This window comes from Malania oleifera, chromosome 10 (assembly GCF_029873635.1).
Source record: "Malania oleifera isolate guangnan ecotype guangnan chromosome 10, ASM2987363v1, whole genome shotgun sequence".
Taxonomy (NCBI): domain Eukaryota; kingdom Viridiplantae; phylum Streptophyta; class Magnoliopsida; order Santalales; family Ximeniaceae; genus Malania; species Malania oleifera.
In genome coordinates this window covers 33,011,638-33,038,757 of record NC_080426.1, presented here as the reverse complement: position 1 = coordinate 33,038,757, position 27,120 = coordinate 33,011,638, and the positions used below count along the sequence as shown (strand labels likewise).

Sequence of the window (27,120 nt, the reverse complement as noted above, 5' to 3'; positions counted from 1 at the left end):
TGTATGCATGCATATGTTTAACCTAAAAAAATTGTTTGTAAATCAAAACCATAAAAATCTAAAAGTATTAGACCTACATGGGCTAATTCGCCTCTTATCATTTCAGAGAATCAGTTCACTTCTGTATCAAAAAGACAGATTCTCGACGCCTCTGAATACGTTGATTTCTAGAAGAGGAAAAAGGTGAACACATTCCTCTGTAAATTTGATTTAGAAGAGGTCTTTGACCATGTCAATTGGAGCAGTTTGATTAACGTCTTAGAGACCATAGGTTTTGGAACGAAATGGAGGAGCTGGATTTTTTTTCTTGTATATCTTCAGCCTCAATCTACTGGCTTCTTCAATAGTTCCAGAGGCCTCAAATAGGACGATCCCCTCTCCCCTTTTCTTTTCATTATCGTCATAGAAGCTTTCAGTTTGATGATGGAGAAAGCAAATGCTTTGAAGATGATCAGTGGAGTCCATCTAAGTGGTAACAATTCTACCAAAATTACACTTTCGCTTTTTGCTGATGATACACAAATTTATTGCAGGGATTTTAGTGAAGAAGCAAAGTGGCTGGGAGTTTTCCTCCTCCATCTTGCGGCAGCAACCAGACTCGAGGTAAACTTTGCGAAGAGCAATATCTTTCCAATAGGTGCAGTAACTTTCGCAAATTATTTTGCAAGGATTTTAAATTGCACGATTGGCAGCTTTCCTACGTCCTATTTTAAGGCTTCCATTAGGCTCTAAAGCTGGGGTGGCCTCAGTTTGGGACCTTCTTGTTGAAAAAGTTGTAGTAAAATTGGTTGTTTTGAAAGCTAAATACCTGTATCATTGGAAGGAAGACTAAAGCTCATCAAGGAAGCACTCTCTAACCTACCAACATACTACGCTTCTATCCTTCTCATTCCCGGAACAGTTGCTAGCAAAATCGAGAATGGAGAGGCACTGCAGAGGGCTTCAGACACTGCTCGACTAAAAGGAGCAATCTATATTCTTCCATTCAACATGGAGGTTTCAGTATAAAAATATTTGGCTAATGAACATTGCTTTGCTAGGGAAGTGGCAATGGAGGTTTTGCAAAGAGGTTGATAGCCTTGGAGAATATTATATGCATCAAGTACGACTATGATTTTCATGCTTGGGAACCTAAAATTCGCAAAAACAACCATGGTTGGAGCATTAGGAAAGGCATCCAAAAGGTATGTCAAGAATACTTTTGGGATTTTGCAAAAATTCATATTGGTAAAGGTGAAGAAACCTCTTTTTGGCTAAATCACTGGGTTGAAAAAAGGCCTTTGAAACAATTTTTTCTTGATTTATTCTCATTGGCTACACATCAAGAAGCTAAAGTCAGTAATGTGCTTGTTTTTAACAGCCATCAGTCTTTCTGGAATGTCAAGTTCATTAGGCTGCATAGAGGATCTGCTCTGAAGTCGATCCTCAATTTTTTGGAGTTGATTTACTCTGTTTATGTTGATTATTCTCGAGTAGATTGTTGTGTATGGTCTCTTACTAATAATGAGAACTTAACAGTATTAGTTTCTACTCCCCATTGGTTGTCCACAAATTTGGGAAAAGAGTGGAGATTCACCGTGAGTTGTTCTGGAACTCAATTACACCATCTAAATTTACCTCTCTTTGGTCAGCATCTAATAATAATATTTTCAGGATGGATAATCTACAAAAGAGAGGCTAGGTTGTAGTCTCTATGGGTTGCCTCTGCAAAGATGATGTAGAAGCTGTGGATCACCTCCTTCCTCATTGCCTGTTCAGTATGCAAATCTGGGCCTCCCTGTTGCATATTCTGAAATTTCAATGTGCAGCAATAAGGACTTTTACAGTGATGATGTTTTTCTGGAGTTTTTCAAGGACTAAGGCATCGCTCAGAAGATGAGAAATGCTCAAGCAGCAGCAATCTTTTGGGAAGTTTGGAGAGAGAGGAACCTTAGAATCTTTCAACAAACCATCCAGTATGTTTTCTACTCTCAATAGGATTCTTAGCAACTTGTTCCAACGGAGCCACTTATGTTCAAATTTCTCTATTCTTGATAAAAGAATTCATGTTATTACTCTCCTTTACTGGTATTGTAGTTATGGACTATTGTTCCTCTGTATCTTCAAGCTTCTTGCTTGAGTTGGCTTCTTCTTCGAATGAAATTCCATTTACCCCTTTTAAAAAGATAATAATAATAAAGTATGAACCCAAGGTCTACACTGAAGACAAAACCGTGATATACATCATATTCCTATATTCATTTTTGTCATCACATGAAATAACAATTCAAGTTATGATTAAAATAATAATATTATTAAAGAACACAAACCAATTGATATTATAAAATAATTTATAATAATCTTTAGCATTCGTAATTTGTAACTTATTTTAAAAATTTTATAGATATTCTTAGCTTTATTTTATTTTAAATTTACATATTAAACTTATTTAAAATTCAGTAGTGCAAAATTTTCTCATCCTAAAAAAAAAAAAATCAAGGGGCCGAGTAAAAAATTAAAAATAAAAATTGAAGAGGCAAAAACCAAAATCCAAAACTAAAATAAATATGTTATAGTTAACATTTATAAAACTATCACAAATTAAAAGCTTAATTCAACACACGATAATTTTTATCATTGAATCAAATGGCAATTAAAATATGGTTTAAATAATAAAATACAAAAATGCAAATTAAAAAAATATTATAATAAATACAAAAGTTATTATTAACTATTACAGTTAATTATAATATTTGAAAATTGTACTAAATAATAAAAATTTTCAAATTACGTTTGGTTTGCATAATGTTTATTCTCATGAACAAGCTAATTTTAGTAGATTTAACTATAATTAATTATACAAGAAATTATGTTATTACTATAAAGCAAATGACAATATCAAACATTTTGAGTCCATAATAAAAGAATAGATAAGAAACAACTATTACCAAAATTCATCATGAGAATATATATTTCTCTCTTATTACATGTTAAAGTGAAATAATTAGAAACATACAAGAAATAACTATTCCCTTAATTCTTAAAATTTAACTTATATTTTATCTTATTCCAACAAACAACCATTCCACCATACCAAACTAGCTATAAGTAATTTATTTTCCCCAAATTCTTTGAAAATCTTCAAATCTATTTGGTTCAGTTATGTTTAAAATTAGGTCATTTTATTATAATTTTAACTAAAAATTATGTATAAAATGAATCATTTAATTTCATGCTAAAAGTATTTAGACTAGGTAAAAAATTAACAGAAAAATAAAAAAACATGGTTTTTAATCTCTGAAAAAATAATCAAAATTTGAAAATAAAAATAAAAAACTAACATTGAAAACAAGTCATAATCTATTTCTTTATGCGCTGAAACGAAATAAAAAAAAAAAAAGAAATAATGGAGTATAAATTGTGAACAAATCAAATCACCACATGTTGGAAAGGCAACAGTAGCTGGAGATTTTTTTTCTTTTGAAAAATTATCTTGGTTTTACAAATAACTGTAGAGCATTGTATGTATCACACACAGCCAGATAAAAACAAAAACAAAGAACAAATGGTCACAACAGTTACCAATGAACTTGAGCAAACATTTGAATCCCTCTCATATTGGCTTAATCTTGAAGTGGAGCGAAATGAGTGAGAACACAAAACACTTCAGGTCCTGCAACCACATCAAAGTGCCAATGGGTGCCAGTTAGCAGCATACCCGAAAATTAAAAAAATAAAAAATTTAAACATAATACTTTACATATTGAAAGATGATTCAGAGAATAACAAGATAGTAGTATCATTTACAACACCCCATCAATTGTTTCTGATTGACTTACAATTTTACAAGGCAAAATTTCCAATGTTCCCTGCTTACATTGTCTTTTGCACCAAGTATGAGTGCATAAATATTTACAAGATCTCCCAAAGTTTCTTCCTTCTTCCAACTAAATTCACCACTTTCTCTACAACACTTTTAAACAGTACAACTAATACTAAAATAAAAAGGAGCTTCCAACATTACCAAGTGGGGGAGGTGGAAAAGGGACAAGGAAGGGGCCCCATTTTCATCCAACTATCCAAGGGAAACAGTTTTTGCCATTCCCTTGGATTCAAAACATGGCAGGAACCCTAATAATTCCAAATTCATGCTAGAAATTGTAACTTTTTAGATCATAATCCCAATTAAATCTCCATCCAAACTTCAAACTATGAGCTATTAGAGTTAAGTTTGAGGGCCATTTGACCTCTTAGGAGGGAGCATAAAGTTGATACAAGATTGAGAACCATTTGATCTCCTGTGAATACCAGTGTCCTTTAGTTGGTGAATCCCAAACTTGGGTTAGCATGTCCCAAGAAGACATACTACACATCCCCTAGGGTAACGAAAGTCACCAAATGACCAATTTCTGGTAATTTCTTCTCATTATTTCTCAAAAAACTGGCTTCCTCTTTTATATCTCCATTTCAACTATTTTAAACAGCATCACTTTCAGAAAGCAAGTTTGGCCAAGGCTTTAACTCCTTGGAAATATTAAGGAGGCAATAGTCCACTCAAATCACCATACTTGTCTGCAAAACTGATTTACGTGACTTCTGCAAATAGTTTTTGTGTTGTTTCCATATTTGATTCTCAACTGGGGAGCCTCCGCTTGACTGGATGTGTAGGAATTTTGGTTGCAAGAGTCGAACAGAGGCAGGGGAGATGAAACTGGTGCCAAATTGCAGATAAACACTGAGGAGAAAGGGAGGAGGAGGACGAGGGGTGGGGGTACACTCTCCACTGTGAACATTTTTTCTAAGTTATGTCAAGTTTAGTTTGTGAAATGAGATTGGAATTGCATGAAAAACATGAACAATTAAGTGATAAATTTGATTAAACAAGTAGTAAAAGCTTGGAGCCCATTTAATTGTGGAAAATATTTTTATTTTTCTAAATATTTATTTTAAAAAATCTAGCCTATTTTTTAGTTTTTCAAGATTCATATTAAAAGGTAGAAAATAAAAAGGTAGAAAAAAAGAGTTAGTTCATTTGTACTCATCATTTTTTATTTCTACATTTCAAAACAATTGCAAGGAAAGGAAATTTGTTTTTCAATTTTCCAAAAATTATGTGTGGATCTGGACAAAAAGAAAATTTTATACTATGTTTTATCATAAACAATGCAAATCCAAATCCAAGATAAACTTTTTTTTTATTTTTTCATTTTTTATACAAACATTGTGAACTGAAAAATTAGCTAATGTTTTTGTGATTCTTTGGAAAAATAAATGAAAAATATTGATAATGCATTAATAAACGGAAAAAATATTGATTATGCATTAATGGAAAATTAGCAAACTTTTTTTTTGTAAAATATAGATAACGCATTAATGCGTAAGCATAATTGGGTAAGGTCATCCAAGTTCAGGCAGAAAGTTTGGCAAGTAGAGACCTGCCTAGTTGGTTCAGAATTCAGTCAGATTTCAAGCCCAAACTTACCAATACCAATCTCAGGACTGTCCCAGGCATGTCCTTAATCCTGCACAGCACAAGAATTGACCTAAAGCACAGAGTTTTATATTTTGTAAACACATTGTTAGGACAATCCATAGGAATGTTAGTCCTCAGTTTTAAGGTCTTACGATGAAGTCCTGACTCATTATTTTTATCATAATTTAACTATTATTTGAAATAACTACATAATAAGCCATTCAACATCACCAACCTAAAGCCATGGATATTTGAATTTAATTGTGAAAAAGAAAAAAGGCTGACTTCCAAGTCATAAAATGTGGCTCAGTTTGGGCTGAAGCTAACACAATCTACTTGAGTTGAACAAGCCCACCAAGCTAGAAGGGATTCACTATGCATGCATAAAATCAACTGGCCTATTAAAACATTTTCATGGAACATTTCCTCTTGTAAATCTTTCGTCGATCTCATTAGATCTAATATGTCTTTTCTGCACCATCATCATATTTGGAAGGCCAAAGTTCCTTCTATAATAGAAGCATTCATTTGGTAGGCGGTTCTTAAGGGAGTTAGTACCAACAGTCTTGCAAGGAAGCCTTTAAAGGCAGAGTCCCCAGATGTTTGTGTTTTGTGTTTTAACAGTTCAGATACTGCTTCAAGTGGGGAAAGAAATGCAAGCATAAAATCAACTGGCCTTTTAAAACATTTTCATGAAACATTTCCTCTTGTAAATCTTTCTTCGATCTCACTAGATCTAATATGCCTTTTCTGCGCCATCATCATAATTGGAAGGCCAAAGTTCCTTCTGAAATTGAAGCATTCATTTGGTAGGTGGTTCTTAAAAGAGTTAGTACCAACAGTCTTGCAAAGCAGAAAGCCTTCAAAGGCACTGTCCCCAGATGTTTGTGTTTTGTGTTTTAACAGTTCAGATAGTGCTTCAAGTGGGGAAAGGAATGCCTGCATAAAATCAACTGGCCTTTTAACTATTATTTGAAAAAACTTACTGAGCCACTCAACACCACCAACCTAAAGCCATGGTTATTTGAATTCAATTGTGAAAAAGAAAAAAGGCTGAGTTCCAAGTCATAAGATGTGGCTCAGCTTGGGCTGAAGCTAACACAATCTACTTGACTTAACAAGCCAACAAAGTTAGAAGGGATTCACTATGCATGCATAAAAACAACTGGCCTTTTAAAACATTTTCATGAAACATTTCCTCTTGTAAATATTTCTTCGATCTCATTAGATCTAATATGTCTTTTCTGCGCCATCATCATATTTGGAAGGCCAAAGTTCCTTCTAAAATAGAAGCATTCATTTGGTAGGGGGTTCTTAAGGGAGTTAGCACCAACAGTCTTGCAAAGCAGGAAGCCTTCGAAGGCACTGTCCCCAGATGTTTGTGTTTTGTGTTTTAACAGTTCAGATACTGCTTTGAGTGGGGGAAAGGCTGGGACGACTTCTTCCCTTTTATCAGATTTCAAGTGGGGAACATAACATTTACTTTTGGCATGATGTGCATCATGACCAGGAGGCCTGAAGTGTTCTATTACCTGCCATCCACAACTTTCAGAGCAGGGGATTTTCTGGAACATTCCCTTCAAAAATGTGAAAGATTGGAACTACACCAACTCATTAATTTTCATAGCCATATACACCTTCCAACACCAAAATATTCGCAACACCAACTCATTAATTTTCATAGCCATCTACACCTTCCAACACCAAAATATTCGCAATCGACCTAAGTGGACCATGGACAAAAAAAAACAGGATCTTCTCATTCAGATCCTTCTACAAGAAATTCTCATCAATCGAAACAAAACACAGCAACCTCCTTCAATTGGAGTATGGATGCCCCTACAGAGGTAGCTTTTCTTGTTTGGAGGCAACACATGGAAAAATCTTAACCCTGAACAATCTGCAGAAAGGGGGGCTGACCATTGTGAACAGGTGTTCCCTTTGTGCCACCGATGCAGAATCAATTGAGCATAGCCCCTCAAAAAGGAACCTTGGAATATGGCTCTATAACCATTATCAGACAAAGGTGGGTTACTGCCAGCTCAGTGGAAGCGGAGCTCTTGGCATGGAAAGGGAGTTGGTCAACTAATGAGAAGAGAAAGGCTTTCCCATCCTCCTCACAATTTTCTGGTGTGCTTGGAAACAAACAGGAGAGTGTTCAAAAACTCTCTTACGCCGCTTCAGACTAGTAAAGAGCAGTGGATTACTGCAGTTTCCAGCTGGAATAGTAGGATTTTTGTGACATCCTGCAGGAGGTTTGACTGTAAACTGAGTTATCATCCATTTGATGCCCTTTAATAAAATTCTTTCACTGATCCCCCCAAAAAAAAAAAAAGTTCAGATACCATTTCTCATCTCTTGTTATACTGTTCAAGTACCTAGGGCATATCGAGCAGATTGTTAGGTCTTCTGGACAAAATTGGGCTTTTTCTGAAGGCGGTGGAAGATCTTTGACCGTTTCTTTTACAGGTTTTGGGAGGTGCACTGTAGCTGTTTGGTGGGGCACCTGGTTGGAACAGAATGCATGTATTGCTACAGGAAAGGGGTTGAATTTTTCTTTGCTTGGGGACAAGGTACAATACATGGCACCTCATTGGCCCTTCACAGCAAAGTATTTTTAAAGAACCTGTTTTCCAAATGTTCAGCAGGATTAGACACCGTTATTATCTTGATTGTGTTTTGTACTATTTTGGCTTTTTTTTTTTGGAGCAATTTTATCCATCTGTTTGTACATCCCTTCTTGGTGTAATAGCATCTTCTTTTTCAATCCTAAAAAATGTACCTGTTCTGCACAATTGATCACCAACACCCCAACCCAAATAGATGTTCTTAGAGGAGAAAATGGCATGCAAATTTGTCACTTAAACAGCTCTAATTGACAGTCACTGAATGATGTAAGGCAAGAAGTCAGCCATAAGATGGATCAATTTGACCCTATTTGGAACCTGATTCAAAAGAGAAGGCTCAAGGGCTTGTTGGGTCATACACCCAATGTAAAATAAAATAAAAATAAAAAAGGTGTTCCTGGGACACAAGGCTCCCCATTTGGCGAGGGTTGGATGGTCACCAGTGTACGCAGTCTATGCCCTGCTTTTATTGCAGGGGGGCTGTTTCCTTGCACTCGAACCCATGACCAACCAGTTACAAAGAAGTTACTTTACCATTGATCAAGGCTACTTTCCAATCTTGCTGACACCCCTTTAAAACATTTGGCTGCAAAAGACCATGGAGCCCAATAAGAATCACTGACCATAATGAACAACAAGTGGTGTTCTTCCTCACAAATATTGAGTGCATTCTGTGCCAACGTCTCCGTTCTTCCTAGAGCACGTAAAAGAGACTTCTTTGGTGTGTTGGCTATGGGTACTTTAAAGGAGTGACCTTCTTGGATATTCAACAGGATTGGCTTTATTTTCCGACTCAATTTTGTGTGTGTGTGTACGTGCACGTGTTCTCATTCTGCTTTCTTGTGATTCCTTTTTGCTTTGCTCCAGATTATTTCTAGGAGAATGTCTTATTCTCCACTTTGTATATTCCTGATCTTCTAATGAAGTTTATTCTTTGCGATTAAAAAAATAGTCAACAAATCCTCCACCTTCTCCAGGCCAACCCACTCTTCTCCAAATGTACCAAACAACTTGCTCCATATCCTCCAAGAGCCAAAAAAAAATAACAAGATGCATATCCTGTGTTACCAAAACATAAGGTACATACATCTTGAGATAATGCCTTGAAAGGCCTCCTACTCTACAACAGATTGTTGGTGTTAATTCTATTAAGAACAACCAACCGAATAAAATCCTTTACCTTAGAGGGAACTTTAGCTTTCCAAATAATATAGTGAAGATGGAATAACACATTAATTCTGGTGAAATACTCAAAGAAAGATTTACAAGAATAGACCCCGCAAGAATCCAAACTCAATAACCAAGAGTCCCTCCCCTTTGAAAGACAATATCCCTCCAACAAAACCAACAAAGGGATGCCCCTCCACCTCCCTCTATCATTTACAAACCTACAAATATGGAAATCCAAGAAGGATAACACCATTTGAGACAAGAAAAGAAGCAATGACTCTTTTTAAGAAAAGGAATAATATTATCAGAAGAACTAGATACTATATTGATAGTACTTCATTATGCAATGTGTACCAAGGAGATATGATAGAGTCGAGGAAAAGAATGCAAATTGAAGAATTACCCACTGAAGTAACTTCCCAAAAATGAACCAAGACCCATTTCCCACAACATATTTGACATTAGGTGTGAGCAAAAACAATCTTAGCTAAATTTGCACCCACCCATTATCCTACATGGCCAAATTTACTTTTGAAACTTTATGCCAAAGGGAGTCCTCCTCTAATAGAAACCACCATAGCCATTTGTCCAATAAAGCAACATTTTTAGGCACCAACTTACCAAGAGCCAGCCCCACCTCCAACTTCAACCTACAGTCTCCCAGCTAAATAATACCCACTCTTCTCCTCTATCCCCAACCAAAGAAAATCTCTCATGACTTTTCTAATTTTACCAACCCCTACAGAATTCTAAAAGTAGGCAAAAAAAATATAGCAGGATGCTAGAAAGGCAAGCCTAAATGAAGATGATATGACCACCTAGAGAAAATAGAACAACCTTCCACCAATCCAACCCCATACATACTTTCTCCACCACAGGATCCCAAGTCAAAGGCCACTCTAAAATTCCACAGCCAGCTAAGGAAGCCAACTCTGAGGATTAATAAGAACTGAGATTTATAGTTGCACTCCCACTATTCTCCAAATTTATTTTAAAAAAAAAATCTTCCCAAGAAGTTGAAGGGTAGTAAGAACATTTAAAAATGGCTCTCTATCATCGCCTAAAAAAAGAAAAGTATCATCTGCAACTCAAGCGCGATACCACTACCCCCTCACAACCACGCCAATCCCTCTCACAAACCTCCATCCATCGCCCATCTACGAATGACATCTACAATGAGAACAAACAAAACAAAGATTACAGATCCCCTTGCCCAACTCTTCTCGTGGCCCTAAATGACTCCTTAGGTTCACATTGGTAATAATAAAAAATAAAGCAATTGATAAACACACTCAATCCAAGCACACTGCCTGTCTCCAAAACCCTTTCTAGCAAAGATCTTATCCAAGCAATTCCAACTAACCCAATCACAAGCATTTTCAAAATCCAATTTAAGAATGGTCCTTCTCTGTCCAACATCAAACATCCTCCACTACCTCATTTGCATGAGAATAGCATCCACAATCTTTCCTTGACAGAAGCACTTTGGGCCTGATAAAGGGTGTCCCTTGGCACTAAACTCAATCTGTGTAAGAACTTTCGCAATAAGTTTGTGCACCGTAAAAACTAAACTAATTGATCCAAAATAAGCAACCTTGATAGATTAATCCTTCTTAGGCACCAAAGTAATGTAAGTAGAATTGATGCTTTTGCTCAAAACCCCATTGAAGTAAAACCCATTAAAAATACTCATCAAAATCAACCCTAACCACATCACAACAATCTTGATTGAAAACCATATTGAAGCCATTTGGACCCTGTTTTTTATCCCTATACATTCCAAACACAACAATCCTAACTTCATTCTCCTCAAAAGGCCCTTCCCAACAAACTCACTTGGCTGCTAGAAATAGGATTCCAATCCAACGCAATCATTGAGCTACCCTCATCCTACTCAGTAAACAAATTGGAAAAAAAATTCATCAACTCATTACCAATCAAAAAAGGATCAGTCGATCAGATGTAACTAGGGTCTAGTGGTGTACAAAATTTAGAAAAAAACCGAAAACCATATTGAAACCGAACCGTTTGATACTTCGGTTTGGAATTTTGGTTTTGATTTTGAGTTTCATAAAAACCAATTTTGACTTTCAGTTTCAAAAAACAAACAAACAAACCGGAAAAAAAAAAAAACCAAAAACTGATTAATATAAGTTGTTTGTTTTTAGTACTATATATATATATATATATATATTTCCTTATTTTTTTTTATTAACTAAATAATTTATTACATTTATATTTCGTTTCATTAATTAATATATTTATTACACCTGAATTTTTGTTAAGCTTTTGCAAGGGGTAAGCATGTAGTATGTAGGGCTTTTATAGAGAAGCAAAGACCCGTCTCTTGCACCCCCCAAACCCCAAACCCCACCCCACCCCACCCCAAAACTTCCTTCTCCCCGATGTGGGACAAGAGAGAAGTGGAGGAAGCAAGGCCCCCCAGCTTTTGTGTTGGGAACATTTGTCCCACATCGCAAGAAGGATGGGAGATCCCTCTCCTCAAAGACTGTTAGATTACCATTTTACCTAAAAGCTTAAGTTATTAGGTTGTGGACCAACAACATACATTAAGCATTAACACTCCCCCACACGTGCAGCCCAACAGCACATGCAAAGATAAACACAGGATAAATAACACCCATGAAGGGAATAAATAATTTTTTTTAAACAGCACGTGCAAAAATAAACACAGGATGAATAATACATGAAGGGAATAAAATAAATTTTTTAAGCACCACAAAGTAAATGCAAGCAACGAGACTAGAACCCAGGACCTTTTAATAACCAGCTCTACTACCATGTCAAATCACCACTTTACCTAAGAGCTTAAGCTATTAGGTTGTGGGCCAAAAATGTATCAAGCCTTAGCAAAGTACATCTGAACCATCCTTCCCAGCGCATCAATCAGACATTCAAGGCTTGCAGCATGAGTGGGCTAGGCCTATCTGCTTTGCAGATGGGTCCTTTTGGGCTTGAAAACCCGTGTGCATTCAGCCATTACATTGCCCTTGTTCAACTTGGGCTTTTAGGCCTAGTAAAGTGTTTTTAGAAAATTGAAAATTTTTGCTAAAAACGAATAAAAACCAAACCAAAATGAAGTGTAAAATTTCGATTTAAAGTTAAATTAAATCATCAGTGTATGATTCGGTTACAATCTGAGATATTTAAAATCGATTAAAACCAAACCAAACCAAACCAATTACACCCCCTAGATGTGACTACCCCCTCCCCTAAAAAAATCTACAATTCCCTAATCAAATTTCTTATCATCTTGCCATTATCTAAACTATAAAATAATTATGTTTTGCAATCACCCTCTCTGACCCATTTAAACTTTGTTTTTGCGTCCAACTCCTCACTTCCCCAAAAATCACCTCCTCAAACTCGTTTTTCAAAAGTACTTGCTTTGCCACCTCAAACTACATAAACTTTAGTTTCCTCTTACCCAACTAAATAATCAATCTCATCAAAATGTTAGCTTCCTTCACCCTAATTTCCCCAAAAAATTCAACATTCCACTTCTTTAAAAAAACTAAAAAAAAAAAAAAAGAACTTCTTTAACAGGAAAGAGAAAATATTACAAATATTGGAGGGTAAGTATCCTCCTAAAAAATTTTTTTAAAAAAAGTTACTAATTAAGCCTCACTCGTCAATGATACATCTGTCAAATATTCGTAACCAGTGAAGAGAAAACTAATGATCAAGCCCCATGCTTTTCAAAAGAAAGGAGTCAGAACTAGAGTAGCACAATCAGGAAGTCTAGACAAACGCTACTTGAGAAAGATAAGGGAGTTCATCCCTCCACTAACTACAAGATATAAACCTATCTAGACATCTAGCAACTCCTTTCTCCCCACTCACTGACCAAGAGAAAACAGCATTATCCAGAGAAATACCCCTCAACCCACAATCACTAATGAACCTACAAGGACATCGCATGCTCAGGTAATCCATCCTTCCTTTGTTTTTTGGGTAAGAGAAATTTTTTATTACAAATTAAAACAATGTATAAAAGAAGAGGACAAGAGGTCCTCAAAAAACTATAAAATTATAAACTGAAAAATTACAATAAAGCTGCCTTCAAATTCTTTAAAGGTCGGAGGGCAATAAGCCCAAAAAAATACCCAAAGAGTGGACCAAAAAATATGAGCCAAGAACACCACTCCATCCCATAAGAAAGAGAGATAAATTGAGCAGCTCTTAAACATTATCATGTTCCTCTTGATCCAAAGAGTCCATAAAATAGCGAATGTAGCACTGCTCTATATAATGCTGTTGTCTTGGCAAGAGCCAAAACCCTTATAAAGAGAACATCCACGTCCCATTGTGCCACCCAGTCTTCACCAAAATAAAAGAAGGGGCATTCCATAGTTGTGTTGCACATCACAATGCACAAACAAGTGAGCATTTGTTTCATTGAGCTCATGGCATCTGACACACATGTTGAGATAGAAAGAATTGTAATGCCTTTTATCTGAAGAAAATCACGCAAGTTAATCCTATTCAAAATCAGTCCCAACGAAGGTTCAAATCTTCCAGGAAGCATTAGCCTTCCAAATGATGTGGTCCCAAGGGAAAAGATTGACAGAATGGGTTTTTCAAATATATGAGAAAAAAGGATTTTAAAGTGAACAGCCTCGAAAAATCACCCTCCCACGCTCACTCGTCCTCCCCATTGGAAGGGAAGTGATCCAATTAAGTCCAATATAGAAAATAAGGTGGTAAGCTCATCGACCTCTCTTTCATTGAAATATCTATTAAAAAAAATTTTGAAATCCCACCAAAAAAGAACCCTCATCACAGATGAATGAGCTGATAGGTGCATTGTGGCAAGAAGAAAGCTTAAACAAATGAGGCACATTCAGCTCCAAAATCTCACCCACCCAAAGATTTGCCCAGAAGTGAACCCTACTATTCCAACTAATAATCTTCATAACTTAACAACCTTACCCCCACTATCTCCCCCCCACCCCCAAAAAAAAGGAAAAAGGAAAAGAATTACAAAATTGCCAGCTTACTCGACCTTTGAACTCTTTTTTTCCTCAAACGTCTTTGGAGACACAACCACCGTTAATTGTTTTCCTAAAAGATTCATTATTTTATTATTGAAAAAGAAGATATATTTCATTAAAATGAAAGAATGAACAAAAAGGAAAATAAGACATCCTCCAAAGAAAAAAAAAAACAAACAATCAAACAAAAAAGGAAACAATCAAAATATGACCGCCTTCCAATCTCCCTAAAGATCTGAAAAAGGTATCCCTTTAAAAAAGCATGTTGCAAAAGCCCACAAAAAAGCCAAGTACCGATCCTTTCCTATAGAAAGGAACCAAAGTTTTTCAGTTTTTCTTCCCCAAGAAAATACGAGCGTTCCCATTTCCAACCACACTCCCCATAATATTACAAAGATCCCACAGGCCCACAAAACCAAACCCTCTCCATTCTTCCTAATCCTATAAAAGAGAGACGTAATGATTCCTCCTTCAAACCTGCACAAACCCTATTCTCCCAAAAAACACCAAACAATGTATTCCAAGTTCCCCAATAGAGAGCACAAATGTAACAATAGGTGCAAAACAGATTTTGTACTTTCAAAGCAGAAGAAATAAACATCCAAAGACAATGCCTTCAAAGGCCACCTACTTCACAACAGATTGTTGGTGTTAACTCTATTAAGAACAACCAATCAAATAAAAACCTTTATCTTAGAGGGGACTTTAGCTTTCCAAATAACACGACACAGGGAAAAAATACTTAAAGGGTCCAAAAATGCTGAAAGAAAGATATAGAGAACAGACTCTTAAAGAATCCAAATCTCATATGTGGATATCTCTCTCACTTGAGAGCTGACAACCTCCAATAATACCAACAAAGAAGAGAGTTCCTCCAACATCCTATCATTTAGTGGCCTATGTAAGTGAAAATCCTGCCCATTAGAAGGAAGAAAGGAAGCAATAACCTTATTGTGCACTAAGGAGAGACCAGGTAAACCAGGAAAAGAAATAAAAAGTGCATAATTACCCACCCAAGGGTCTTCCCAAAAATAGATCTGAGATCCATTGCCCACAACAAATTGAGTAGTGATCTTAAACAATACAATTCCAAGGACTGTATACAGAACATCTTAAATCCAAATTAGTATCCCACCCACTTGAAAGCAAGCCAAATTTACTTCCTATAACTTTATGCCAAAGGGAATTCTCCTCGAAGAAAACAACCACAACCATACAATTCCAAGGACTGTATACAGAACATCTTAAATCAAAATTGGTATCACACCCATTTGAAAGCAAGTTAAATTTACTTCCTATAACTTTATGCCAAAGGGAATTCTCCACAAAGAAAACAACCACAACCATTTTCCCAATGGGGCAGCTTTTTTGGACACTATTTTACCGAGACCCAACCCCCTCTATCTTAGATGTACACAGAATCTCCCAACTAGATGATTCCTCTTTTTCACACCCAAAATCAAAGAAAATCTCATTACTTCCTCAATTTCACTAGTTATCCCTATATGAATTTTTGAAGAATGACAAAAAATATAGAGGGATACTAGAAGACAAGCCTATGTCATGGTAATACAACCACCTAGAGAAAACAAAGCACCCTTTCAACCATCAAAATAATGCTTAGACTCACTCTCCACTATTGGACCCCAAAACCCTAACCTTCCGGAAAAAAAAAAAAAAGAACTCCTAAACAAGTTAAGAGCAACTCTAGGATACCACACCCAGCTAAACCAAAGATCTAACATTACCAATACTGATAGTAGCAATTCACTCTAACCAAATAAATTTTTTTAACCTGAAACCTTCTTGGAAAGTTGGAGAATTCTGAGAACATTCGAAAAAAAAAAAAAATCTCTACGATCATCTAAGAAAAAAATAACATTGTCTACACACCGAAGATGAGATATAAGTGCTTGTTTACTGCCCACCACAATCCCTCTCACGTAATCTCTAGCCACTGCCCTATACTTTGAATCTACTTAGAGTACTAACAACAAGAACAAACAAAAAAGGAGAAAAAGGACCCCTTTGCCTAACCCCTCTCAAAGCCCTAAACACTCCTTATGTTCACCATTAATAATGACTGAGAAGTAAGCACTTGACAAACCCTTTCTAGCAAAGACCTTGTCCAAGAAATTCCAACTAACCTAATTAAAAGCCATTTCAATACTTAAATATGACTCCCTTTTTTCCCCCCTACAAACATCCTTACCACTTCATCTATGGCCAAAACAGCATCCACACTCTGTCTTTCCCCGAAAAAAGCAATTTGGGCCTGAGATATAGCATCCCGTCACTTTATTCAACATATTAGCAAGCACTTCAGCAACAATTTTGTATGCATTTGTAACTTAACTGATACGTGAATATTAGCAACCATTAAAATCCAATTCTTATAAGGCACTAAAGTAAGGAAAGTGGAATTAATGTTTTTGCCTCTAAGAGGTCTCACAATCATCTATCTCAGACCACAAGGGATTCACGGCTACGACACCTCCCCCCAGTAATTTCCTCCCCTTAGCATTCAAAGATATCAGTAGACATAGGCATTTTGGACTAGGAGGAATAACTTTTTCAGGCTGAGAGCTCTCCAGGTCTTCCACTGAAAGCTCTTGATCACAACGCCCATCTCAAATGTAAGATTGGAACAGCCAAAAGAGCCTTAAGACAACATTCATGAACTGGAACAATAGCCAAAGTATCCTCCTCAATCAACTAGCTACTCACTCAGCATTATTTTTCTAAATTCAAATGGTCAATACAAGCATGTGCTTCTTCAGAAGATCTCCTTAAACCATCATCTCCCATTTCATGCTGCCCATACAAGACACTCTCTCCCAAATCTACCAAATAATTTGTGGACTCCTCACAAATAACAGGAAATAGAAATATACTAGTCATCAAACCCATACTCTGGAACCAAATGATCCAGCAATAATCCTTATCTGACTCGCAAAAACTCCCCATCTCCCCATCTGATTGTTGTGAAAAACTGTCCCCCATCTCCTCCTCCACACCCTGTAGCTTCAAATCTCTCAACCCATCTCCTGCCACTTGCAGCATCAATACAGTCCCTTGATTCTCCTTTGATGGTATTTTGCCACCTGTAGCTCCCTTCTGCTTTTCATGATCTAATTCAAACCCCACCTGTTGGAATATCACTTTACCTAAAAGCTTAAGCTGTTAGGTTGTGGGCCAACAATGAATCAGGCCTTAACACTCCCCCGCACATGCAGCCTGACAGCACATAGAGAGATAAACAAATGATGAACACCAACCATTCTAGGGAATAAGATAATTCTTCACAAACAAACAGTAAACACAGGCAACAAGACTTAAACCCAAGACCTCCTAGCAACCATGGCTTTGATACCATGTTAGAATACCACTTTACCCTAAACCCTAAACAACACCTATCATAGGGAATAAGATAATTCTTCACTTTCAAACAATAAAGCCAGGCAACAAGACTAGAACCCTGGACCTCCTTGCAACCATAGCCCTGATACCATGTTAGAATACCACTTCACCTAAAAGCTTATGCTGTTACTTTGTGGGCCAACAATATATATCAAGCCTTAACACCCCCCTTCTGCTTCGACAGGTCTGTTCGCAGTTAGAGATCTACTAGACATCTCAAGCCACCCCCTCGTCAGACCTGTTTACACCTGGGCTCCTAATCACATACATCCTGGTTAAATCATGAATGGGCTGATTGGCTGAGGCTTCTGACTGTTTTTAAAGCCCATATACAGTTAGCTCCTAATCGCATGGACTTAAGCCACATGGTATTTAGCCCAACACAGTTGGGCCCAACTTTATTAAACCCTTTATTTTTCAAATTCAAATTTTCTCGCATTGTCCAAATCATTTCCCGTTCTCTTTCCTTCCTCATCAGTGTCAGATACACGCAAAATTCTCTGCAACAACCTGATTCTACCAGCTTGTCTAAACCTCAAATATTGGATACTCATCTTCCTTCTTCCAACTTTGTTCCCTCCATATAGACATTTTCTTCAAAGCCATAAGAAGCAGCCACAATCCTGAAGCTCCCATACCTTCTGGAAAAAGAATAGAGAAGTTCCAGCCCTCTGCTCAGATTCGCAGCAAACGCAAGAGTCTTCCCCAATCTTTTGAAGAGCAGTCTCCCAGATACGTAATCTAATCCACATGACCCAGACCAAAATAGATTCAATATCCATTTAAATTCTTCATTTCTCAACACCGTAACTGATACGCATCACGATGCACGCCAGCATCAAGGATCTGCAGCTATGGAAGAATGTAGAAGAGTGAGGGAAGAAGAAGAAGAAGAAGGAAGAGGGAAGAGAGGAGATACAAGGGGGAATCAAACATTCACACTCAAAGTCAAATTCAACAATCAACTTCTACATGGGTTTCACACACTTCTTTTCTTGTTGCAAAGAAGAATTTTATTTATAGATTAAAAATTTATGAACAGGAGAATAAGACATCTCCTTAGCAAAGGCTGGAAAAATCCAACCAAAAAAAGAGAAAAAACGAAAACTAAAAAGAACAAATAAAATCATCACAATCTGACACTCAAGCAAATACCGACAATTGAGCTGAATATCTAAAAAGCTCACCCCCTTAAAATTCCAATGATCCACACACCAAAGTGAAGCCAAATAATATATCTTCTTCCAAACCAGTAAATATGATGACTTTTTCCCTGAAAAAATATGTGCATTACTCTCCATCCACAGCCCCCCCAAATATTGCAAAGAAAGCATATTTCCAGACTGCTGCCCCTTCCTTTTTACTGCCAAAACCAACAAAAGAAACTTCTAAAATGTCCTCCATCTATGAACTCACCCAACATTCACCTAACAAATCAAATAACCCATTCCATACCCTCCAAGCACAATCACAATTTATAAAAAGACGCTATGCACATTCTGAACAGTTAAAGCAAAGTACACAAACATCTGGAGAGAGAGCCTTACAAAGGTTTCCTGATTATTAGTGATAATTCTATCAAGCGCAACCAACCAAATAAAAGCCTTGATTTTAGAGGGGATTTTGCACTTCCATATGGATTATGTATTTATAGAGTAGAAAATAAGAATTGGATCTAGTCATAAATTCACAAAGGGAATTGCAAGAATAAACCCCCAAAGGATCCAAAGACCAAGACCAACAATCCCCTCCAAAGAAAGCCAACAGTTATTCAACAAGACTAGCAAAGAAGACAGCTCCAACCACTCCCTATCATTCAACAACCTTCAAAAGTGAAAATCCCATGAAGGTAAACAACCTAGATGAACAACAAAAGAAGAAACAGAGTCATCCTTCTTGAGCTCAAGCAAAAAAAAAAAGAGACGACGAAAAAAGGTGGACAAAATTGCATTCCCCAACCAAGGATCTTTCCAAAAGCGGATAATACAACCCATACCAACAAGAATTCGGTATGGGGAATGAAAAGGGGGTAAATCTAAGAGACAGCTTTCCACAAACTCTCCAAAAACATCTAAAACCCAAGTTTGTATCCCACCCATTCTTGTCTAATCAAATCTTACTTTTTACAATTCTATATCACAGGGAAGAATTCTCTAACAGAAACTGCCAAAGCCATTTAATCAGGGAGAGCTATGTTTCTAAACACCAAATTTCCAAGACCCAAATCCTCTTGTTTAGACCTATACGCCACTTTGCAACTTACCAAATGATCCCTAAAGCCCCTTAGGACAAAAGATGATGATCTTCCCTAGATTAACATGCTAAAACCTTCGAATTATGATGGTGACTTCCCACCATTAGAGTACAAAAATGTGAAATCTCGAACAAAGCACTCCTAGAAGATCAAAGATCCAATTGTCGTCAACCAAAATGGATCTACTAAGCAGGTGTCTCCAGTAGAGGCAACTCTCAATGGGCAGCTAGAGAATGCCCTGGCCCAGAATAAAATGCTACAACAAATTGTGGATAACTAGAGAGAGTTGACCAACAAGGTCGAAAACAAGTTTGATATCACATCCATCCTCATCAACAAATGTCAGAATCACATGCATGAGGAGCTGATGCAAATGATTGAGCACATGTCAGCATTCTCTCCAGCTTTCAAGAAGAAAGAAGTAGAAATGCAGCACCTCAAAGCTCACCTAAATTCTCTCAAGCAAAGCCAGTAGCAACAGCATAGACAGGTGAGGATTGATCCCCTATTTCCTCCATTCTCTTTGGCTTTCAGCTCTCCTCAACCGACGTACAACATGTATCAATGCAAGTGTCCTTTAGAGGCAGTTAAAAAGAATAAGCAAAAATTTGGAGAACCAAGCAATCCAAATCGAGAACCACAAATTGGGGTTCTGGAAAAGGAAAACTCTATCTCTAAACTTCTTGCTGAGATGGTTGATCAGTTACATCCAGAGGAAGCACCAAGATCAACACTTGTCATCGTAACGGATGGTGATTCATATGAGGATGAGATACAACCTCCAAGATCTACGATGATGACCCAACCATCCACCCAAAGGATCAGGAATCCTCAACAAGATCATCCCCTCAACATGTCTTTACCACCATGATGATTCAACCGCATCAAAAGTCATCACCATTTTCAAAAGATAAGAGTATCATGATCAGACCGCCAGCCACTTCTGTCAACCTTACTGCTCCAGCATCTCTGGGATCTCAGGTCCCAATCTCGTACTTCAAGGGAGATGGTTTTCCAGTTTACAAACCCATGACCAAATCTGGTCATAAGTATTTGACATCGACTGTACCTATAATGAATGTCTTAATGATCCAGTGTACGAATGGTCTGATGAAGAATAAGTTAGAGGTAAGGAAAAAAACAACTCCCAGCAGAAACTTAAAAAGAGATATGAAGAAGTAGATCCAAAAGTGAGCTTGCCAGGAGAACCATCAGGGAAATTGGACTAATATGTCAAATACGAGGGGAAAAGGACAAGCACAACATCATTAGTGACTTCCTTTCAAGACCAACCAATACCCAAGTATTTTTCCTCATGGCATTCTCATCTCACCCAGAAACCTAATCTCTCTCACAGCTTGTCCAGACTCTTCCCAGTAAAAACCAAGATAGCATTCTTGGCCACACCATAGACAAGGGAAACAACAAAATGATCCAAGGTCTCCAGTCCCTTCTCCTCTCAAAATTTGGATTGGTTGATGCACTAGTAAAATATTTGGACTGGCACCCACTTTTTCATACATTAATGGTCTTTGGGCCCCCATATTATCTTATTTAACCTTCCCAAAAGAAGTCTTCATTCTTCTTTGGTACCTTGTCAGGGCCTATCGAATCGGCATGATCCTGCATAAGCCATGAACCTACGCCTTCATTACAAAACAGAGGCAGAGACCATGCCAGTGTAGCTAACTTAAGGATTAGCTCTTGTTTTTTAAAATAGAAGCACAATGGGTTGAACATATAGATTTCATATCCAGGTCCCCATACTTACTTGTCACCTTCCACCTCAAAGGTGAAATTCAAAACTAAGGTGGGAATAGGTATGTCAATATCTCTCCCTTTTGCAAAAGGATACGGAGTTTCAAGGAACACCCTTTTGCGGACCCACATCTATTGGCACGCAATTGGATTGACACAAGAAAGAGCCTATGCTACATCAATCATGTTGACCCAGACAAATTACCACAAGATCTACTTAACCCAATGCATTTCCAAGATGATGAAAGAGCCAAGAGCTCTCATTACCCTATCATGTTTCCTCATTTTTACAGCACCTACCTAACAAACAGGTTGGCACTCTACAACGTAGAGCAGACGGAAAGTAATGGGACAGTTGAGGACTTGGAAATAATGGCAGTCTATCCGAATGAAAAGGAAGATGAATACATAACAAAATTTGATCTCTAAAACAGTCACAAGGGCACCAACTTTAACTTTTAAAGAGAGCATCTTGATTTTCCCAAGGGGCTGCTAGATCAAAAGAATAGTTCTAAAGTCTATAATCATTTGATGGTGGAGAGTGGTTGATATCGAATTAGAGATCTGGAATGCTCCAACAATCTGGATCTGGACTTTAAGAGCAATTTTCATATTGGGATCGGATAAATGCAAGCAAAAGTTGGGGAAGATCATGAAGCTAACCGTCCTTGTATTCAACGTGATCTGCATGGTGGCAATGCAGGCATGCTTGTACTTACAGAATTTAGAATCAAGGAGAGGAATGGTTGGATCATCATCGTAGATCTTGGAGGTTGTATCTCTTCCTCAGATGAATCATCATCCGTTATGATGGCAAGTGTCGATCTTGGTGCTTCCTATAGGTGTAATGGATCAATCATCTCAGCAAGAAGTTTGGAGATAGAGTTTTCCTTTTCCAGAACCCCAATTTGTGGTTCTCAATCTGGATTACTTGGTTCTCCAAAATTTTGTTTATCCTTATACTTTTGAGTAGTGGAGGTTGTCGTTGATTCAACCCTCTGGGTTTGGGTTGGCCTTTGAGTTTGATGCCTTTTTTTGAGATGGAGAAAAAAGTCACTGCCTCTGAAGGACACTTGCATTAATACAGGCTGATATGCCCAACCATAAGAAATCCCTCATTATTTTCTCAATCTTGCTAACAACACCCACAGAAATCTTAAAAAATAGAGAGAAAGTTAAAGGAGTACTAAAAAGACAAGTCTGCAAGAGAGTAATTCTACCACCGAGAGAAAAAAGAGCACCCTTCCAATCATCTAAACATTTAGAAAACCTTTCCACAACATGATCCCAAAAGCTAACAAATCTAGGGTTACAGGTTACCTGCCAAAAGGAACCCCTAAATAGGCCAACGGCCAATCCAAAAAACACTACACCCCACCTCTAACTAACTCTCATCAAGTACATTAATAGTTGCAATATCGCTTTTCTCTATATTGATACTAAGCCCATAAACCTTCCTAAAAAGTATGGAGAAAATCCAAAATATTCAAACAAGAGGATATATGGTCCTCCAAATGTGAAACCATCACCCTCTCCCTCCCCACTTCCAACCCTTGAGACTAACCCTCTGTCCATAGCCCTACCCACCAACCTACTCAAAATGTCCGCCACTAAAATAAACAAAAATAGGAAGCGAGGGTCCTTGCCTAATTCCTCCCATTGCCTTAAACCAAGATTTAGGCTCTTCATTAACTAAAATTGAGTAGCTCACATTATGCACATCCCTTATCCATTGACGCCATCTCTTTCCAAACCCCTTTCCGCAAAAATTTTAACCACAATTTGTCTACCCCACAAAACACACTTGGCCTTTGAGATAGTCCTATCAAGCACCTTACTCGACCTGTTAGCTAAAACTTTAGTGATAATTTTATAAACACTACAAACTAAACTAATAGGTCCATTGTCTGAAATCTTGATGGGAACTAGTCTTAGTGATAAAATTGGAATTAATACTCTTACTTAAAATCCCATTCCAATAAAATTCATTAAAAACCTTAAGCAAGTTACCCTAAACCACCTCTCAACAATCTTGAAAGACAGTCATATTGAACTCATCTTACCCTTGAGCTTTATCCCTCTTCATACTAAAGACTGTGGCCCTCACTTCCTCTTCATCAAAAGGTCTCTCCAACCAAGCTACCTTATCACCAAATAAAGGGTCCCACTCTAAACCTTCAACCATCAGTCTATTATCATCCTCCTCATAATACAAATTAAAATAAAATTCAATGATCTTAGAAGCAATTCAACTCTGGTCAAAGATAACCTCCCCCCTACATACGTCCAACTCTCTAATCAAATTCTTCCTTATTTTCCCATTAGCTATCATATGGAAAAAGCTCAATTACAATCACCATATCTGACCCATTTACACTTTGTCTACTGTCTCCAACTTCTCATTTCTCTGTATGTGGTTTTGTTGTTGAAGTGGATGACAATCAACTCCCTCCACAATTGCTTGCTTAAGAAGGGTCTCAAACAATATGATTGTCGTCCTAACTTGACTATCCATTTAGAATATAAATTATAAGATGCAAATTTAGGATTTCACCAACCATGTTTGTGCTGCCCAATGTATTGGTTCATCAAATTTTTAATTCAAGTATCAAGTTGAACATTTTCTTTGTTGACATGAAGTTTCTTTTCATCCTCCTCATAATACAAATTAAAATAAAATTCAACGATTTCAGAAGCAATTCAACTTTGGTCAAAGATAACCTCCACCCTACACATGTCCAACTCTCTAATCAATTTCTTCCTCTCTTTCCCATTAGCTATCATATGGAAAAATCTCAAGTTACAATCACCATATATGACCCATTTAAACTTCGTCTTCTATCTCCAACTTCTTATTTCTTTGAAAATCACCTCCTTCAATTCATTCTTCAAAGATACGCTTTTCATCCCTTCCTCCCTTAAAAAAGTAACATCTTCTTTCGTATCTAACTCATCCAACTCTCCCAAAATCCTAGCCTTCCTAAACCTTAAATCTCCAAACACCTCTTTTAATGCATCATAGTCAAACATAGTGGGAAGGTCCCTTATTGAGGTTCTCTTCTCGAATGTCTAACAGTGTTGTTGGACTCGAGGCTCTCTTCGCAAACGTTGCTAAGTCAAGATGAATGAAGGTTCGAGGCGCTGGTTCTCTTTGTTGTTGCGTTCAACCTCCTTCGCTGAGTTTTGGAACTAAAGTAGCTCTTTTTGGAACTACCCTCTTAGTGTGAGGTTCCATCAAAGAATAGGGTTAATGGATTTGAGTCCTAAACCGAAATGTGCTTAGTTAATTAGTTATCTATTATGTATGTTTAGTTTTACTTGTAGTGAGATTATGTATCTTGGAGGGGCTTGTTTGTAATATTTGTGTATTTTAGGTGTAATTTCATGTGTTAGAGGTTTTCATATAAATTGTGTGTGATCCATATGGAAGTTCATGATTGTTTGATAGGAGGATTAAGCATGATCCACATGAAAATTTTTATATTTTCACCAAGTTGAAATGCTTTTTCTTACGAAACAAGATGATTTCTCTGATGATGATGGAGTGCTTGGTACTTTTCCAACTCAACAAAGTTGAATTTTTTTTCCAACTCTAAAAAGTTGAATTCTTTTCAACATGATGGAAATAAGGAATAATTTTGGCCATTCTGTGGACCAAATTCTTAATGTTTCCTTGGGGTGCTGAAAAGAGATCAAGCAACCCTTTTTGAAACAAGGCAATGTGCAATTCTCATTTTTCCACTCTGACAGAATAAAATCAATAATTGATATGAAACAAAAATAGATAATGCACAATTTCAGACTTCCGTCACCAATAAATCCTATGCAAGTCATAACAACTCAGTACATGAAACCATCATTTCTTATGCAGAATAATAATAATAATAATAATAGAACCCATCCCACCCCCACCCAAGGATCTCAATCCCAAAACAAAATTGAAATGGAATATTTGTGGAAGGATGCTGACCTGAACGAGGTAATAGAAAATGCGAAGCCCTTCAGGGTCCTTACTGCTCTGGACATCAACAAGTGACCCAATCTTCGAAGTTGTGAAGGATATATGCTCGTTGCCCATCACAATCTCAAGCTCTTGCCGACCAACGCGGTCAGGCTCTGGCCAGTTCTTATCATCTTCCTTCATAATCTATGGAAAAGTTATTTAAATTAAATTACAGCAATTAGCTCGTGTCCCTAAAATATCATAAAACAAAACCTAGAAACTTCGAGTTGACTGAATTGCAATGGGCTGGAGAGAGAGAGAGAGAGAGAGAGAGAGAGAGAGAGAGTAAGGGAAAGAGCAAAGAACCCTCAAAAGCTTCAATTCTATCATATACCAAAAAGCAAAAATGAAAAAATAAATGGAAACTGAAGAGAACGTAGTGTCTAGGGAGAAAGAGAGATCTAATTACTCAGGATTTTGGAATAACTTCATTGCATGCTTTATGAACTAGGGAAAAAAAAATTGGATCCAATATCGGCTTTTTTCAAAACATGAAAAGTACTTCAGAAACACCAACTAAAAAAGACAGAGCGGAAATACCCTGAACCTTCAATACAAGCAAGCAAGACTTGAGTGAAAAATCAGACAAAAAAGATGAGATGGAGAAATAGATTGAGCAAATGCATGGTCGCCCAAGAAGCTTAAAATCTGCAAAATCTAAGAAAAAATCTTGGGGGAGAAGTAGGAAAGGTACCTCGCTGTCGGCGATGATGCGGCGACACTCGCGGAGGACGGCGGGGGAGAGGAAGACCTCCTTGCGAATCATGGTGTCGTTCTTGTAGTTGGAGTTGTTGGCGTACCTGAGCTTCCCGTCTGGCCGGAACTCAAACTCCAAGAACTCGTGCCCGAACTTCCCCTTGTGCCCTACGTAGTACCGAACGTAGAACTCCTCGTCTTCTCCCACCGAACCCATTTCTCCCTCCCTCTCTCTCTCTCTTTGCAGAAAGACCGAACTGAAGCAGGGGAACGATCGATTATGGAGATGGCCAATGCAGTTGGATGATATCGTTTTGTTGTAGCCTAGTGCGGCAAAACGGGTTTTCCCATTTCCCACCGGTGACCTGTGACCCGGCTGTTTGAAACGGGTGTGGGTTACAATATGTTGACCCATAAATGGTCAAGCCAATCCGGATGCCGCAATGGCGGATCCAAGATCCTACAATCCTTGGAGAGTTAAATCGTTAGCAACTCATGCACAAGACAAGTTTTTAAAATTTGGGGCAAAAGGTATTAACCTTCCTAAAATTTTAAAATTTTCAAGGACTTTTTTCATATTTTTCAAAAAGACACAAATGTTTCCTTATATTTTATAAAAAAATAATTTTTTTATAAGAGATTTGTGTATTTTTTGTAATCCTCATAAAGATTTGTGATCTTTTTGAAACATCAAGAGAGATTTGTGATATTTTTTAAACTTTAGA

The 27,120-nt window shown here is 37.3% G+C and overlaps 1 protein-coding gene across 1 annotated transcript; it reads right to left on the bottom strand.

Annotated features, from left to right (window-relative positions):
- Nucleotides 1–3,423: 3,423 nt before the first annotated feature.
- Nucleotides 3,424–26,896, bottom strand: LOC131165934 (protein mago nashi homolog). Its single transcript, XM_058124114.1, has 3 exons — nucleotides 26,394–26,896; nucleotides 25,667–25,843; nucleotides 3,424–3,652 (listed from the first exon to the last, which is right to left on the bottom strand). Exons 1-3 carry the CDS (start codon nucleotides 26,808–26,810, stop codon nucleotides 3,593–3,595), a joined length of 654 nt encoding a protein of 217 aa, XP_057980097.1. The 5' UTR covers nucleotides 26,811–26,896; the 3' UTR covers nucleotides 3,424–3,592.
- Between the last annotated feature and the right edge of the window lie 224 nt (nucleotides 26,897–27,120).

Bases quoted from the DNA above. Each gene is read 5' to 3' on its own strand.
- LOC131165934 (XM_058124114.1), bottom strand. From the start codon at position 26,810: ATGGGTCAACATATTGTAACCCACACCCGTTTCAAACAGCCGGGTCAC. The intron at 25,844-26,393 runs GTACCTTTCCTA...ACTTTTCCATAG, and splicing joins GCATCATCGCCGACAGCGAG to ATTATGAAGGAAGATGATAA. The intron at 3,653-25,666 runs GTCAGCATCCTT...ATGTGGTTGCAG, and splicing joins TTTTCTATTACCTCGTTCAG to GACCTGAAGTGTTTTGTGTT.